Source organism: Lemur catta, chromosome 5 (genome assembly GCF_020740605.2).
Source record: "Lemur catta isolate mLemCat1 chromosome 5, mLemCat1.pri, whole genome shotgun sequence".
Classification (NCBI taxonomy): domain Eukaryota; kingdom Metazoa; phylum Chordata; class Mammalia; order Primates; family Lemuridae; genus Lemur; species Lemur catta.
Window position 1 is genome coordinate 35,574,012 of NC_059132.1, and position 15,554 is coordinate 35,589,565.

At 53.9% G+C, this 15,554-nt stretch overlaps 1 protein-coding gene across 7 annotated transcripts in view; it reads left to right on the plus strand.

Annotated features, from left to right (window-relative positions):
• The window catches only part of IQSEC1 (IQ motif and Sec7 domain ArfGEF 1), a 169,332-nt gene that overhangs the window by 96,806 nt on the left and 56,972 nt on the right, over window positions 1-15,554 (plus strand). Inside the window, exon 1 of one of the 7 annotated variants that reach the window (XM_045551501.1) lies at window positions 3,319-3,659. The exons of 5 other annotated variants lie outside the window; for them this stretch is intronic. In XM_045551501.1, the coding sequence (XP_045407457.1) occupies window positions 3,595-3,659 (65 nt within the window). In that variant the 5' untranslated portion in view covers window positions 3,319-3,594. Of the gene's footprint in view, window positions 1-3,318; window positions 3,660-13,470; window positions 13,568-15,554 lie in introns of those variants that run through there. One more of the 7 variants, XM_045551505.1, reaches the window with a different exon arrangement.

Sequence of the window (15,554 nt, forward strand, 5' to 3'; positions counted from 1 at the left end):
GGCTTAGCATTGCTGGAGGTGTGGATGCACACCGAGAGCATGAGGAGAGGGAAGGCTGGAGCGATGGCCCAGATCCAGGCCACAGGTCTTTTTTTTTTTTTTTTGAGACAGAGTCTTGCTTTGTTGCCCAGGCTAGAGTGAGTACCGTGGCATCAGCCTAGCTCACAGCAACCTCAAACTCCTGGGCTTAAGCAATCCTACTGCCTCAGCCTCCCGAGTAGCTGGGACTACAGGCATGCGCCACCATGCCCGGCTAATTTTTTGTATATATATTTTTAGTTGTCCAGATAATTTTTATTTCTATTTTTAGTAGAGACGGGGTCTCGCTCAGGCTGGTCTCGAACTCCTGACCTCGAGCGATCCACCCGCCTCGGCCTCCCAGAGTGCTAGGATTACAGGCGTGAGCCACCGCGCCCGGCCAGGCCACAGGTCTTGAGGCCGGTTGTGTGGAAGGGCTGGACTTCTTTTGGACAGCTTGGGGAAAGGCTGCAAAGGCTGGGCTTCAGTAGGGTGCCAGGTCTGTCAAAGGAGAGCAGGGAGGCTGTGGAAAGACAGGAAGCTGTCGGTAGCCAGGGGGTGGAGACGAAGTCAGGTTGTAGCATGTGAAATGGGCCAAGGCAAGCAGCTCAAGACTAAAACCCAGGACCATATAGCATAACTAAATGTTTCCATGACTTTTGGGGCTCCTACTCATCCCTCAAGGCCCAACTCAAAATGTCCCCTCATCATTAGAGCCTCTCCTGGGGCAGAATTACAGGCTCTTTCCTCCACTGTTATAACACCATACTGGGAGATACCTGTCACAGCAATGTTTCCCCATTGAGGGGAAGATAGGGAGAGAGTAAGCACTAATTAATGCTTGCTAAATTAAATTAAATAGCACAGTGAATTAGCTGGGCTAGAGGTAGCTGATGAGCCACATTTTACAGTAAAGAAACTGAGACTCAGAGGCTAAGCAATTTGCCCAAATAGTACATGAAAGGGTTCTGCCAAGTCTAGGCATTTCAGCAGAAAAATTGGCCTTCTCTGTCTCTCTAGGCTGGAACTTTTCTCGCTCCTGCTCTCAGTTCCCTAAATTATTAATCTGTGAGGCAGTTAACTGAGCAGGAGCAAGAGGCACACTTTTCAGGAAGATAAAACAAAACAAGAGAATCAAGAGTCATTTGGGGCCGGGCGCAGTGGCTCACGCCTGTAATCCTAGCACTCTGGGAGGCCAAGGCGGGTGGATCATTTGAGCTCAGGAGTTCAAGACCAACCTGAGCAAGAGCGAGACCCCGTCTCTACTAAAAAAATAGAAAGAAATTAGCCGGGTGTGGTGGTGCATGCCTGTAGTCCCAGCTACTCGGGAGGCTGAGGCAGGAGGATCACTCGAGCCCAGGAGTTTGAGGTTGCTGTGAGCTAGGCTGACGCCACGGCACTCACTCTAGCCCGGGCAACAGAGTACAGACTCTGTCTCAAAAAAAAAAAAAAGAAAAAAAGAGTCATTGGGTTTCCAGGGACTCCACCGTCTGGTGTTCCAAATGCTAACTGGGAAATTCAAGTCCCTTCTTCTAAATCCCAGCCAGAACGATGTCGCCAGGACCATCCTGGTGGGCAGGAGGGCCCTGGCCTGGAGAAGTGCCTGGAATTCTTGGACAATCTGGATCATGAGGCCGTTGGAGCCTGTGTCTGGAGTGCTGCAGCAGCAGCTGGGCTGGGAGAATTCTCCTGGCTTCATTACAGCCTATTTTTAGAGGGCAGTTCCGACTGGGGTGGAAGTTTTCTGCAGCCCCCACCCCCACAACTGGTCTTTTTCAATTCTGTCCCTTCCCAACTTCTTGCCCCCTCAAGGAAGACAGATGTCAGATGAGGCCATAGTCTTTGAGCAGTGCAGCCCAGTGGTCCTCTCCTTCCAGAACACTCTGTGTATACTGTTACCTATCTTTTTGATTACAGCCTTCCTAGTGAGTGTGAGTGAAGCGGTATCTCATTGTGCTCTTGATTTACATTTCCCTAATGATTAGTGAGGTTGAGAGCATCTCTTCACGTCTTTATTGACATTTGCATGTCTTCTTTGGAGAAATGTCTACTCAAATCCCTTGCCTATTTTTAATTTGGGCTATTTGCCTTTTTATTGTAAGAGTTCTTTATATAGTATGGATACTAGACCCTTATCAGATATATGGTTTGCAAATATTTGTTCCCATTCTGTGTCTTTATTTATTTTTAATGTAGCAAACATGGCAAGCCGAGAGGAGGAATGTGGAGATGGGCTGTGAGAGAGGCACTGGGCTCCTGCTCAGACTCTTGCCAGGGAACCCAGGTGCTCCAAACTGGCTCTAGGTACTGCCCTCCCTTGCCGAAAGCTGGGCCAGCCCAGCCCACTTCCCTCACTGACCCCCTCCAAATGAAAGATTCAAAAGGGCATAAGAGGATGCCCCAGCATTAGTGGCTTCCTGCCGCTTCCTGACTCCCGCAGACCTGCCAGTTGCCTTGCCCTCAGGAGATGGACCTGCAGGTGGGCAGCCCAGGACAGGTGGGGTTTTGGTTGTATCTTTATGTGCTTGCTGTCTGCCAAGCACATCTGGGCATTCCACAAGCCTGGGTGCTGAGCACTGCACCTGCCTTCATGGAGCCAAGGACAGATCATAAACAAGTAAACATGCAAATAGAGAACAAGCCTGGAGAGCTTACAGTAGGGAAGCCTGGGAGAGGGCAGGACAGGCCTCTGTGAGTTAACTCGATTAAGCTGAGCCTCAGTTCACTTATTGGTAAAATGGAACTAGGAGTAAGTCCACCTAGTTCACAATGTTGCCTTGAAGACCAAATATGGGTAAAGAGCTCTAAAACGCTAATTAGTGTTACCTTACACCTGCCACGGGTGCCTGAAAGGTCTCTGGGTGGGAGGAAGGCAGGGGGTTGGGTGGGAAAAGCAACTTTCCATCGATCCTCCCCCAAAAGGATGGCCCCAGCCTCAGGATGGGGCCCATTCCCTTTTCCAGAATCACGTGGTCTGGTCTTTGAAGCGAAAGTCAAGAAAGGCGGAGGTTGGCGCCGGCAGCAGAGTAAGCTCTGGTCGGGTGGTTTGGCGCCTGGTCTTTATTGGTGCGCCCACCGGGGGGGGGGGAGGCGCGGCTATGGAGGCGCGCAGAGTCCTCCTTCCAGCAAGAGGGCTTCATGCTCCGGGACGGGAGGCCTCAGCCCGGGACTCCAACCCTGCGCTCACCCCCGCGGCTCCGCGCGGCCACGCCTCCTGCGCTCTGTCTCCCACGCGACTCCGCGCAGCCCCGCCTCCGAGCCTCAGGCCCCGCCCCCAGCCTCAGGCCCCGCCCCGCCCCCTCCGGGCCACATTCCTCCGGCCCGGCGTCGCGCTGCGCTTGGCCGGCGGGCGGCGGCGGAGGGGCGTGCTGGGCAGGCCTGGGGCCGCACTCGGGCCGGGAGCGGCGGGAGCCGGCGGACTCTGAGCGGGGAGACCCGACGTGGTCGCGTGGGGGGCGTCGGGTCTCCGGGAGCCGGGTGTTGGCCCGGGATCCGGCGGCCGCCGGCGGGAGTCGGCGGCGCTCGGCTGGGCCTGGGTCCGGGCGCCCGGCTCCGTCCGCTGCCGCTGCGGCCGCCATGTGGTGCCTGCACTGCAACTCGGAGAGGACCCAGTCCCTGCTGGAGCTGGAGCTCGACAGCGGGTAGGGCCCGGGCGGGGCGCGGCCGGGGTGCGGGAGGGGCGGCCGGGGTGCGGGGGGGCGCGGCCGGGGGGGGCGCGGCGGGAGGGGCGGCCGGGGTGCGGGGCGAGCCAGCCGGGGCACCGGGTTTCGCGGGGTGCCGGGTTGTGCTGCCTGCGGGGCGTGTGAACGTCGGGACGTGCCGAGGGAGGCTGCGGGAACGGGCGTGCGAGCGCGGTCCGTTAGTTAGGACGCGGCGCTCGGTGTGAGGGAGGGAAAGCGCCTGCGGGCCGGGGAGTCCGCATCAGTGTGGGCCTGGGTGGGGGACCTGGCGGGACCGAGTTTGTGGGTCGGAGAGAGAGCCTGTCAGGATGGGCGTGGCGCGTGCCTTGGGAAGAAGGGGTCTCTGGGGGCCGCAGTGTGTGTGGAGCGAGAGTCTGTTGGGACGCGAGTTCGCTCCGGGTGGGTCTGCGCGGGAGGGGACGGGGTGGGCCGGTAGGGGTGAGATGCGAAGGCCAGGACAGCCGGCGGACGGGCGCTGGGCGGAGGGAGCAGGCCCAGGGGGGTCCGGGCTTGAGTCAGATTGCAGGCAGGGCAGAGGCCGCCAGGAGGCCTGTTTGTTCCAGACCCTGGGCTTGTTCTGGGTCGACGTGTCTGTTCTGTCAGACCCCAAGCCAGTGTGTGCAAGAACGAGGGATCCATCTAGGACTGGGAGTGAGCGGGTGTCCCAGGCGGGCCAGCGGCTGTGGGTAAGGTACCATGTGCTTGGCAGGGCCACCTGGGAGTGCAGTGTGGCATGTGGAGTAGAGGAGTTTGACTTATGTTTGGCTGCTGTTTGTGACTGAGTGCAGACAGGAGGGGCGCCGCTAGTGGGGTTAGGGGGCTTTGTTTATGTGCGGGGTGACAAGTGTGCACCTGGTGTGGCCAGGGATGGAGTCTGGCGTGTCAGCGGGGCTTTTCTGCATTGGGGGCCTGTGGGCGGCTGTGTGAGCCTCCACAGGCGTGTTTATGGAGAGAGCGGGAGGGAGTGTGTGTGTATGTGCTGGGAATATTGATTTCCTCTCTCCACTGGCCAGCACAGCTGCCCCCTGAGCTATCTGCAGGCCTCTCCAAGGAGCAGGGGGTGGGGCTGAGGGGATTTGTTGACAATCTGATTTGGCTTATGTTAGGCCCACCTGAGGGAAGCCCACCTGGAGCTGTTTGATCTTTCAGTTCAGAAATTTTGCAGCTCGTGTCTGGCAGTTGCACTGAGACCGTGCATGTGTTCCCTCTGCTCCCTCCTCACCCCAGGGGCCTGGGGCTCTGTGCCTGAGGCTCCACGTGGGGGTGTGGGGGAGGTTCTCAAAGACCTATTGCTCCTTGCATCTGGGGTGGAGGCCAGGCAGCTGCAGCTGCAGGACCATCTGTCTGGAATCAGTGGCAGCAGTCTGGGAATGGGGGTCACATTATTCATATCCCACACACGCCTGCGGCTGGCCGTACGCAGTCCATCAGCTGTCCCCTCGGTATTTCCATTGCATTCTTATCCTTGTGGTACCAGCATCCTCATATTGCAGGAGGGCAAACTGGAATTGAGCGTTCTGGTTCTGTGGCTTATTGAGCGCCTACTGTGTACCAGTCCCTGCCTTAGGCACCAGGGACATAGCCATGAAAAGAACTTGGAGTCTTTGTCCTCATGGACCCAGCAGTATAGTGGGGAACATGGTAATCATGAGAAACAAGTCAGCATACTCTCCTTGCTGCATCCCGCCTTCCCCTGAATTGAAGGGGACTGAGGGGTTTTTCTCCCCCTCCATTAGGACCTCCCCAGTATCACCATCCCCTTTGGCATGTCCAGGCCACCTCTTTTGCATATTTCTCAGTCCTGTATTCTTTCTCATTAGATGTCCCTCCAAGTGTCTGATCTAAATCTTCCAGCTGCAGAGAAGCTCACTTGGATCCTTCTGCGGTTTGGGTTGGTGATGAACAGCTGCTCCCCAAGTCCCAGAGCATGGGCCAGGTGTCTGGGAGAGTGAGAAGCCCTCGTCAGGTGCAGCCCACAGTTCACCCATGAGCCTCAGAGCAGGTGGATCCCATTTGCTCTGGAGCATTGGGTATGTGGTTCCAAAGGAAGCCTGGGGGAAGCCTGGAGAGAATCGGCCCAGTCTCTGGCCTGTGAAAGCTGAATTTAGGTGCTCCTTGGGCTGAGGAGCCTTCCAGGGGCCAGCTTGCCCCCCACTTAGAGTCCTTCCACCTGGCCCTCTCCCTTTGTCTAAACTCAGATGGAATCCAGCATGCTTCAGAAACTTCAGGAGACCCCCAGTCTGTAACAAACCCAAGACAATCACTCCTGGTCCCAACCATGCCACTGTGCACCAGCCTGCAAGCGCAGGCTTCTGTCTACCGGCACACATGGTACCTCACATTGCAGCTCTTTGATGCTTTGCTGTTTGAGCCTCTTGGCAACCCAGGACTCAGCTTACCCTCGTTTTCTAAATGATCACACTAAGGCATTGAATCCAGTGACTGGGCCAGAATATCACAAGGGGAGCCTGGAGGAGAACCCAGATGTTGTGATGGAGGCCTCTGGAGGCCCCGGCCAGCCCTGCCAGGATTTTCAGGCTTTCGCTTAAGGAAGTCGGACTATGAACTAGTTGTGTTAATATTTACACAGCTTTGGTTCAAAAACATGGCCAGGACTGACAGCTCCATAATCAAGCAGTGTGACGACTGGGCAAATAGGTATTTCTGGAAGGGATTGGACAGGGTATGCAAGACAGCAGGAGCTCAGTATGTATATATATGTGTGTGTGCATGCACATGTGTGTGTGTCAGGTTTTATCTGGCTGGACTGTGCAGAACATGGAATCATGGTTTGCCAGGACAATCTCTGAATCCAGGGCAGCTTGGGGTGTCAGGAAAGAAAGGAGGCAAATGATTTTGTTTCAAATCCCAGCTCAGTTTTGTGAGTTTATGCAAGTTACCATGCCCCTCTGAGCCTCAGTTTCCCCCTGTGTGACAGAGAATGGTAATACTGCTTCACAGAAGTTCTCTGAGAATGTGTGTGTCTGAAAGGCATGCAGGGCTGGCCGGCCCCAGGCCTCTGGTCAGATGCCGCATTTGTTCAAGTCAGCACTCTGCTCTTCCCAACCACCAGTGACCCGCTGGATTTTCTTCCTTCCTCTTTTGTAAATTTCCTTTGAATTATGATGACACTTGGAATATCCTCCCAGTAAGCACAGAGGCAAGATGATGGCACAGGCCAGGTAGGCTTGGACCCAGCTGGAGGCCTGGGGAGGGGTCTCCTGTGGACATGTGTGTGTGTGTGTGTGTGTGTGTGTGTGTGTGTGTGTGTGTGTGGTGGGGGGGATGCTCAAAGGCTGTTGAGTGTGATTTATCATTGGTCCTCAAAAGCAAATCCTAATGAGTTTAGAGGCCATTAAGGCTCTTGAAGAATTAATTGGCATGGCCTTAGAGAATCTGGCTGTTCCCACTGTGTGAGCTGATGCAGAGAGAAAATTGATGGCAATTATGGTGGAAATATGGCATGGTGCCACCTGGACTTGCCACTGCCCTGGCTGCTGTGGCTATACCCCAAGTGGAGCAAATGCCCCTCCAAGCCCTGAGCCCATGGCTTGTGCCCGATGCCTGCCTAGCACAGGACCTGGCCACGTGTTAGGCACAGCCAGCCATCAGTGAATGAATGCATCTATGAATGCAAGTGTGAACGGATGCGTGTAGGCTCTCCTCGGGTTGGAGGAGTGCATTATTCTTTGGAGAGATGTGTGTGACCCAGGGGCACCCAATCTTGTACTTTCCTGTGTTTGTTTATTCATGTAACAAACATTTACTGAGCAACTACTCTGTGCCAGGCCCTGGGCTAGATGTGGAGGAACCGAGGTTAATAATTTGAAAGTGCACGTCACAGAGCACTTGGGAGGGTCCCACAAAACCCTGACTCTGCCTCTTCCCACCTCTGTGGCTTCAGGTATGTTGCCTCCCCTCTCTGAGCCTTGCTTTTTCTCATCTATGAAACGGGGCCAAAAGAAACTTCTAGGGGGGATGTGCAGTTTTGCATGGTGACTGATGCATACAGATGCCCGACAAATGGCAGCTGTTGTCACCATCATCAGTATTAGCACCTTTTCCCTTTTGTGAAATTACTGCTGAGTTACAGTGGCTCCTCACACTTTCTTTATTGCTGATTTATGGGGTTGAAGACTGATTTCTAGAGCCCACATGGCTCTCTGAAATCTCTCTTCTTGTGTCCTGGTTGTTATGATTTGAATATCTTTTATGCCTTATTTGTACATGGCTGCAGCTTTCCTGCTCCTTGATGGAAAGGCCCATTCTTTCCATTTTATTTCTCGGTTTGTGGCTTCCTGACATAGTGACAGTTTAATGTGAACTTAAGGCCCCAATGTGGAACCATAGCACAAGTCCCCTCCCCATTTGTAAAGATGGGAAATTATGACTACATTGGTTTTTCCTCTTTGTTCAAAGGTCGGTGTAACAATAATAGCAACGCTTGCCATTTAGTTACCTCTGTGTGAAGTACTTAATTCTCAAAGCAATTTATGAGTAAGGTGCCCATTTTTCAGATGGGGGAAGGTTCCATGACTTGCCCAGGGTCTCTGTGCCCCAAAGTGAGTGCTAGAGTTAGGATTTGAATTCAGTGTACCTGGCTTCAGGGTCTATGTACTTTATAGCCAGGCTCTGCTCCCTCTAGTATTAAATAGCCTTTGGCAAAATATGTCACCATTGTAAATGGAGCCTTTTGCATCTTTCCCATGCCACGGAACAGGTGTCTGGTATCCCCTGGTGTCAGGATTCCCAGAATGTTCCCAAATGTCCCAGTGTACAAGCTGATTGGTGACAACTCACTGGGCTTTCCTGGTGTCTTGTCTCTTCCCCCACAGACCCTAAGAGCTGCACCCCAGATTCGCCAGCAGTATTCTGGCACAGAGTCCTTCAGTCACCAGCGCTTGCAGCATTTTGAGAGTAGCATGCTTGAATCCTGTGCACGGCCCCAGCCCACACTCTTTGTGAAATGGGGTCTTGAGGATAAAAGCTGACTGTCCCCTGATTTACTGAGGGATCAGTGTGAACATGATGGGTTTTGCATGGTGAGGGAACCCAAGGCTAGGGTCTTTGACATTACTGGAGGACACACATGCATGTCAGCGCTAAGCTTGATCCCACGGGAGGGCAAGAGGGATCATTATTAATAAACTGGGAAATTTGGAAGAGTCCCCAGCTGGGAGGAGGAGTTCTTATTCACACATGCGGGAAGGGTTTTCCCGAAATCCCCTATTGCCCAGGCCAGATCGGAGTCTGTCTGCCAACATGCATACTTTGTCCTGACGTCTGTTTAAAAGACAGAAGCAAATGGTGTTTGCTTTTCTATTTCTGGCTGGGAGGCTAGGTGGTGTGATCACCAAATGCACTAATACATGTAAGACATTTAAAACAGTGCTTTGTAGTATTATAATAAGCACTCAGTAGATGTTACTTGTTATAACTGTTATTATTTATTCTGGTTATTGAAAGGTTTCCCCTCCTTTGAGAGGAGGCCTTCCAGAAAGGCCTGGCCAGCGCTGGCCCTGACTGGTTGCTGGCCTTCCCCCTCCTGAGAGCCTTGGCATCTGTCAGAGAGCGCTGGCTCTGGCCATCCATCTCCTCGCGTCCCCTCTCTGGGCCTCGGTTTCCACATCCACGCAAAGAGAGGTGAGAGTTTGACCCTTTAGTCATCTGCAGAGGGAAGATGTTTAGCTCAGTGGTTAGGGAGGCAGATTCTGTAGCTAGACTACCTGTACCCCTAACCCTAGCTATAACCCTTACCCAGCTCTGCTCCTCACTTCTGTGACCTTGGGCATGTTCCTTAGCCTATCTGTGCCTCGGTCTCACCATTTGTAAGATGTGGATGACAGTAGGAGCTGGTGGAGTTGTTGTGAGGATTAAATGAATTAATCCACATAAAGTGCTTAAACAGCACATAGTAAACACCTGATAAATGGTAGCATTTAGCTGTTATTTTAAACCTGAGAAATTCGACTGTGCTAGAACTGGACTGTATTGCTTGTTTGGGGAGATGTGTTCCTAGAGGGGAGTGGATCATTTATCTTTCTGGCCACAGACAAGGCCAGGGTTGAAAGAGAGAGGGAGGCAGAGAGATGGAGGAGGAGCAGTCAGAGGGCCCAGGGCTGTTCAGGGTGTGACAGATGGCAGATGCGGTGGGAAGTGACTAAGCCCATAGACTTTAGTATGTGCTTTGTAGCCTGCCGTCCAAACAGCTCTCTAAGAAGTGGATGGTTAAGAGTATTAATGAAATCGCTTTGCATGTGGATTGGAAAAATTACAAAGTAAGATGGCTTGCAATTTGGCTAGGATAAAGATTTCTTAGACAGGATGGGCAAGTGGCCTGTCCTGTGTGTGAGGGAGAGACTTCCCAAGGACTGGGGACACTTCACGGTTGGGGGCATCGAGGCTGATGCCCCCAGCCCAGTATCACATGGGGCAGACCTGGGGTACCTCTGGAGTTCTCAGCTGGCCTGTGCTGAGCTTCTGAGCTTTGGGCAACTCTGGCTGCGTGGTCCTACCTGGGGCTCCTTCTGATGCCTAAGGCCAAGAGCTCCAGAGCCTGGCCCTAGGTCCCTAGTTTACTGCTCTGCCCTCTCTAGCCTGTCTGTCTGGAGGGAGGGCGGCGGGAGGGAGGCAGCTTGCTGTAATGGATAGAGCTGGAGAAACTTGGTGTGGATCCCAGTTCTTCCCCTTTGTGGATGTGTGGCCAGGGCAAAGTGGTCACCTCTGTGAGCTGCTGCATCCTTATCTGTCAAATGGGGACAGTGGAGGGAGAGGCAGTGTGGGTAGAACATACAACAGGTGCCCAGTACATGCTGGCAGGAAGGGGGAGGAGGGTGCAGCTGGGTTTGGGCAAAGCCCCAACTGTTCTTGGTGGTCTAAAGTTGGCACACGATTGAGACTGGGGCTGGAAAGGACTACAGAACAACAACGTCATCACTAGCATCTGCGTGGCCTGTGGACTTCACACATACCGATCTGATCGCAGCCTCCCAAGAGCCCTGTGAAATAGCTGGCATCACTCTTGTTTTACAGATGAAGAAACTGAGGCTAGAAAATAAAAATAACATGTTCAAGCTTTACAGAATGTGGACTTGGTCTTCCAGGTAATGTGTAGGCCCCCTGTCCCTTCCCTGACATTGCTTGGGATTGGGCTTGTTAGAATGTAGGATGAGGCAGAGGCAGGGAGGAGCAAAAGAAGGTGGGGGAGGGACGAGGAAGAGGAGGGACACAAACCCGCAGGACCCCCGCTAGGCTGGGTTCCTTGTGTAGCCACTAGGGGTGGGTACAGAGGTGCACTGCCATTTTGCATAGTGGATGGAGGACCCTTGGAAATTCCGCCCAGTGGCCTTGAATCTTAAAAACATGTTTACCAGCCCCAGGAAGTCATCTGGGTCTAAGAGCTACCCTCTAAATTCCCTGACAGTACTGGGACGACCCTTCCCTCCAGGTGATGGATGAGAAGCAGCTGGAGGAGTGCCAGGCACAGAGTAGTTGTTCAGTAAATGCCAGCTGCTCCTATGGGTCCTGCTAGTTGGTATTAACTGCAGGTATTATTGTTATTGCTATTGTTACTTCCCTGTGCAGGCCCCACAGTGCATTAGTCCTGTGAGGTGGGGTGGGTTGGGAAGGAAGTGTTTGGGGAAGCCGCTCTTTCCTCTGCTGCTAGGGGAGGGGAGGTGTGGCCATGCAAGGGTGAATTCTCTCCTCCCTCTGGGCCCCTGATTTCTCAGAGCTGTAAGTTAAATGTTCAAGGTTGGGAGTTTTTGTTTTATTTGTTTTCACTTAGCAAAAAATGGCAAAATGGCCCAAGAAGATAATTGGCCTTGATGTGGATAGGAAAGTCCTAGCATTATTTTTAACTTTTTATTATAGAAAATTTCCAACATACACAAAAGTAGAGAGAAAGGTCTACAATTTTCATTGCCCCTGGATTATTTTGAAGCAAATCCCAGATATTTTGTTGATTTTAAATCAAGGACCTGTCTCGTGGTCAGCATCATTTCTGGCCTTGGAGGTATCATGTCACTGGGGCGGGGGGGGGGGGGGTCCCTAGGGCTTGGCCACAGCATCCCCTGAATAGCCCTTGGCTGTGTTGACCCAACTCAGGAACTCCAAGATTGGAGCAGTTTCCCAACCTGGGGCCCAAGTGATGCCCGACCTGCTTGGGAGGCCCTGTGTCCGGAAGTGACCGGGGGAGGCCAGGCCTGTGGCTGCCCCATTAGGGCCTCCCTGAGTCAGGGTACAAGGATTTGCTTCTCCTCTGTCACCCCAGCACCTCTTGAGGATGGGGCCATGGAGATGGGCTGTTAGCCTGTCCCATCAGATCGGGTCCCCTGGGCAGGATTGTGGCTCTCAGCTGAGTTTCCCATGTGGCCCTGACTATTGCCTCTGGTTTCCCCTTGCCAGATGGGAGAGTTGGGCTGTGACACCTGCACCTGCCCCAGGCGCGTTGGCCCCTCCTCACCTTGCTTACCACCTGGGCTGCCTTTCAGCACAGGGATTCCCAGGCCTCTGCCCGGCCCTCTTCCCCTCTTCACATGATCTTTTCTATTCTGGGGCTTCTGATCTAGCTCCAGCCCAGGCCCTGACATCCCATGGCCAACTCAGTAACTCTCCCTGGGGCCCCGTGGGCACCTCTAACCCAGCGAGTTCCAGAGGACACGCATTACCTGCCCTCCCCACACCTGCTTCTCCCCCATGCTTTCGTCTGATGCACTTGGGCTCTGTGCAGTGTGCGGGTCATCCTCAGCCCTTGCTTCATCTTTGCATGTCTTGGCTGGCTGGGCTGAGGGCTGGGCCATCCCACAGTGCCCGGTTTGGAGCCTGGCACATGGTAGGTGCTCAACAAATTTTAGTTATTATCCTTATTATGGATATATTATTCCATCCCGCCTTCTAACACAGTGCTTGGCACATAGAGGGCCCTCAAACCAAGTTTAGTTAAAACCAAACACACGTGGCACCCCAGTGCTGCCTCTGAACACAGCGTGACCACATTCCGGTCATTCACCCCTCGCTGTCCTCAGGTGTGGACTCTGGTGTTGCGTCGGGTGGTCTGACACTTCCCTCTGAGGGAAGGTGCTCCTGTGGGCCTCTTTCCACTCTGGCCTGCTCACCAACCTCCAGCCCCACTGTCCCCTGACACCCACGCGATGTGGGGACGCGGTAATATATTGTGATAATGACAGCAGCTGCCCTGAGCACGTGCTGGGTGACAGGCCCCAGGCTGAGGATTGTGTGTGTTATCATGTAGCCCTCACAGCAGCCCTGTGAGGTGGACACTGCCCCCATTTTGTGGTTGAGAAACGGGCACAGAGAGGCCAAGTCACTTGCCAAGGCCACACAGCTCCTGCCTGCTGAGTACCAGACAGTCTCCAGGCAGGGACTCTGTGTGCCAGGGTTGCAGTTTCAGGAGGTTGGGAGGGGCGGCATTTCCTACCTTGAGACTTCATTTGTTCCCCAGATCCTTTCGGTGCCCCTGCTCGTGCTGGGTGCCACAGGCAGACGGGGCTAGTCGGGTAAATGCAGTGGAGCCTAGTGTCTGCTGTGCCACAGGTCTGGGCAGTGGGTGTGCGGGTCCTGCCAGGGCAGGGGAGTTCAGTGAGTAGACAGGGCAGATGGGCTGGGCCTGCCCAGAGTGGAGAGCATGGCAGAGGCAGGGAGGTGTGAAGCAGGTCTGGCCATTGGTGGATGACCCAGTGCCTCAGCCACCCTCATCCCTCCTCACCTCTGTGTGAGTCATGTGGCCTTGGAAAAGTTACGTACCTCTCTGTGCCTCAGTTTTTTCTTCCACAAAATGGGAAGATGGTATAGTACCTACATCAATACCAAGGGTGGACCTGAATGTAGGGTGATTATCCCTTGTCAAGGTAGGTTCATTGGTTGTGACAAATGGACCACTTTCATGGGGATGTTGATGGTGGGGGAGCCTGTGCATGTGTCCAGGCAGGGTGTGTATGGCAAATCTCTGTACTTTCCGTTCAGTTTTGCTGTGCATCTAAAAAAGGCTGAGTGTCCTGGGCTCTGAGGTGGCCACACCCCTGACCCTGGCCGGCCGGGTGGGCCGTGAGGCCGGCCGGACCGTGCAGTGAGTATCTGTCTGCCCACACTCTGTCCAGGGCCAGCCTCCCTAGCCGGTGCCTCCCGCCTGGCCCTCCCGGGGCGTCCCTGGGGCCCGGCCCAGCTCTGAGGCTGGAGCCTGCCACAGAGAACTGCTTTATTTAAGTCCATTTTGTGCGTATGGAAATAACTAGAAGCCTCTGTATTTAATTTGGCTCAGCCGGGAAGATTTTTGGCTGTGTATGTGTGTGTGTCTGTGTGTGTGTTTGTATTCTGAAAAATCTTTCCGAGTGAACCCAGGGGTTGGAAGCTTCTGGTCATCTTTATGCAGTCAAAACCAGTGAGAACTGCCCCGCAAGGGTCTGGCAGAGGGCAGGCTGTAGGAAATGGTTAATGAAGAAAATAAAGAAGGAAGGGGAAGAAGGTGAGGTCATCCAGATGAGATCACGGCAAGGGAAGCAGTCTCGTAAACTTGGCGTCTCAAGACCAGGTATGCCGTGGGCAGAGTGGAAGGAAGCAGGCCTTTGGAAGTATTAGGCTTTATACAGACACACCAGAGACGTGTCTGGTTTCCTGGGCAGGCAGGGCGCACTCGGTGCTAGGCCAGGGAACACTTCTCCTGACGTCCCTCCTTCCGGCCTGGACAAACCCAGCAAAGACTCGCAGCTAAGCCCTTCGCCAGTCGGTGGCACAGAGCCGAAACAGCCCCGCGTGGGATTGACAGTCGGCAAACCTGTCTTCACCTGATTCCTGTGTGCCTACTGGGGAAGTGGGCAAGAGCAATACCCATTGTAAAGATGAGACAACGGAAGCCCAGAGAGGTGAGGTCACTTGCCCCAGGTCACTCAGCCTGGGAGTGGGGGAGCTGTAGAGAGGCCTGATCTCCCAGTCTGCACCCAGAGCTTCCCCAGGCTCCCTGTGGGTGCTTCTGGAGCCACTGGGCATCGTGCCAAAGGCAGACTGGCATTCTCAGAGATGGGCAAAGGAGGCTGCTGAGGGTGGGCAGAGCTTGGCTTTAAACCCCAGGACATCCCCTAAGAGTCCAGTTTTGGAATAAACACCAGGTATCAGATGGCTTCTTAAATTATATCCTGTCCCTATGAAACTTAGGAATGAGGGTGTCTGGTGAATTGAGGCTTGGTGGCTGTGATGACCATAGGATTGTAGATTGTGGTCAGTGTGATGATGTGACTTTGGTGGAGTCAAACGCGCAGAGGAGCCAGCAGAGTGGAAGGCCTTAGTGTCCCCACCGGCTGTGCGGAGCTGTGGGCATTCCTGGACCCGGCCCCTCAGGTGTTCTCAATCAGATTTTTTGGGACTGACTGATCCCGAGCTGCAGATCCCACTTCTGTTCTTTGAGTTGGGCCTTGAATCCTGGTCCTTTGCAAGCAGTCACAGGCAAACATGGGTGTCCTCAATAGGCATGAAGGTGACGTAGGAAAGGACCAGCACAGGTGTGGGTGGCCGACAGGAAGTGATGGGGACTGTGGCGGTGGCAGAGCACAAGCTGTCTGATGGATGTGGCTGCCACCTAGGTCTGTCTGACTGTCATCTAGCAGGAATGCAGGTGGCCCACTCTGGCCAGATCCTCAATTCTTCCTCCTCCCCCCTCCCCAAAGAGAAGTCAGAAGCCTGGATTTTCATGTAAAATCTTTAGATGTTGAAATGTCAGTAATTCATTCCAGAAACACTGGGCCACACAGAGCATGCTGTGTGGACCACATAGGGCCAGGGGCTGCCAATCTGTGTTTGAGACCTTGTGAGCCCCTCACATGGAGTCTGTCTGTCTTCTGGAGG